The sequence below is a fragment of the Cicer arietinum genome, chromosome 2 (assembly GCF_000331145.2).
Source record: "Cicer arietinum cultivar CDC Frontier isolate Library 1 chromosome 2, Cicar.CDCFrontier_v2.0, whole genome shotgun sequence".
Classification (NCBI taxonomy): domain Eukaryota; kingdom Viridiplantae; phylum Streptophyta; class Magnoliopsida; order Fabales; family Fabaceae; genus Cicer; species Cicer arietinum.
This window is the reverse complement of record NC_021161.2, coordinates 49,768,454-49,769,462: the sequence shown is the minus strand read 5'-3', so window position 1 is coordinate 49,769,462 and position 1,009 is coordinate 49,768,454. Positions and strand designations below refer to the sequence as shown.

The window sequence follows — 1,009 nt, the reverse complement described above, 5'->3', positions numbered from 1 at the left end:
CAGGAATGGAAACCCATTCAGTCGCCACATGGAGAGGCAAAGAGGATTAAAAAATATGAATAACTACCAAATGCCAGAACCTGTTAATAATACAGGAAAATCTGAGGCATGGAAACGAAGAAGAAGATCTGAAAGTGAGGATCATTTCCAGTCTCAGCCACCACCTCAAAGAACCATGACTAATGGAATTCGGATTGCCGATCCTAACTCACTTGGGATCCTTGGTGCTGGACCATCTGACAAACGTTTTGTTAGTGAGAAACCTTTTAGGACACAACCTGGTGCATTTCCTTCAAGTCAAGGTTTTTCTTCATAGTAGCCTTCTTTGTTGGATCTTTGCAACAAATTACTAGTGTTGGTGGCCGGCCTTTACTCTGCAATTACACAGCTTCAGCTACTGTATATTCTCTGGAATTCTTTTTCCACCATGGGAGTGGGAAAAACGATCCGCAGACCCCTATTTGGTAGTGTCCTGATGTTGATCTGAAAATTATCTCAACTCTGGGATTTGCTTCCTTAAACAAAGTGGTTGAAGCAAATGAAGATTTGCTTCAAGATGAAATTGAGTTCTGCCAATTGTTTCTTTTTACCCTTTTGATTTCTACCCTTCCTTGTTTATGAGCCTAGCAAAAGGTCTACATACAAAAAATCTTAAAAAGAGATTTTTCCCACTTGCTTTAGACATACTTAGGAAAGTATACATTGTCAGTTCTGCAATTTTATTGGACTGAACTGCTCAATCCATAAAGTATGTTAGTTGATGCAGCCAGAATTGTATCTGATTTTGTGGTATTTATAGCTATAACTTTCAAGATTTTGCAACTCTTTTAATTGGGTATCATTAGTGGAAAGTAATGAAAAATGAATTGTCCGATTCTTGCCTTATTTTTCCTGCGTTTTGTTAAAGCTTGATATTTTTCCACTTTCCAGTATTTTACATAATGCCTGTGCCTGAAACATTGTTCTAACATCTTTAGATTACTTGTTTTTTTATGATTTTTTCTCTTTC

At 37.1% G+C, this 1,009-nt stretch overlaps 1 protein-coding gene across 1 annotated transcript in view; it reads left to right on the top strand.

Moving 5' to 3' along the window:
• The window catches only part of LOC101510984 (protein CHROMATIN REMODELING 5), a 19,573-nt gene extending 18,688 nt beyond the window's left edge, over nt 1–885 (top strand). The window contains 1 exon segment of the mRNA XM_027332008.2: nt 1–885. This exon segment is cut by the window's left edge and continues 21 nt beyond it. Within this exon segment, the coding sequence (XP_027187809.1) occupies nt 1–316 (316 nt within the window). The 3' untranslated portion in view covers nt 317–885.
• The last annotated feature ends 124 nt before the right edge of the window (nt 886–1,009 follow it).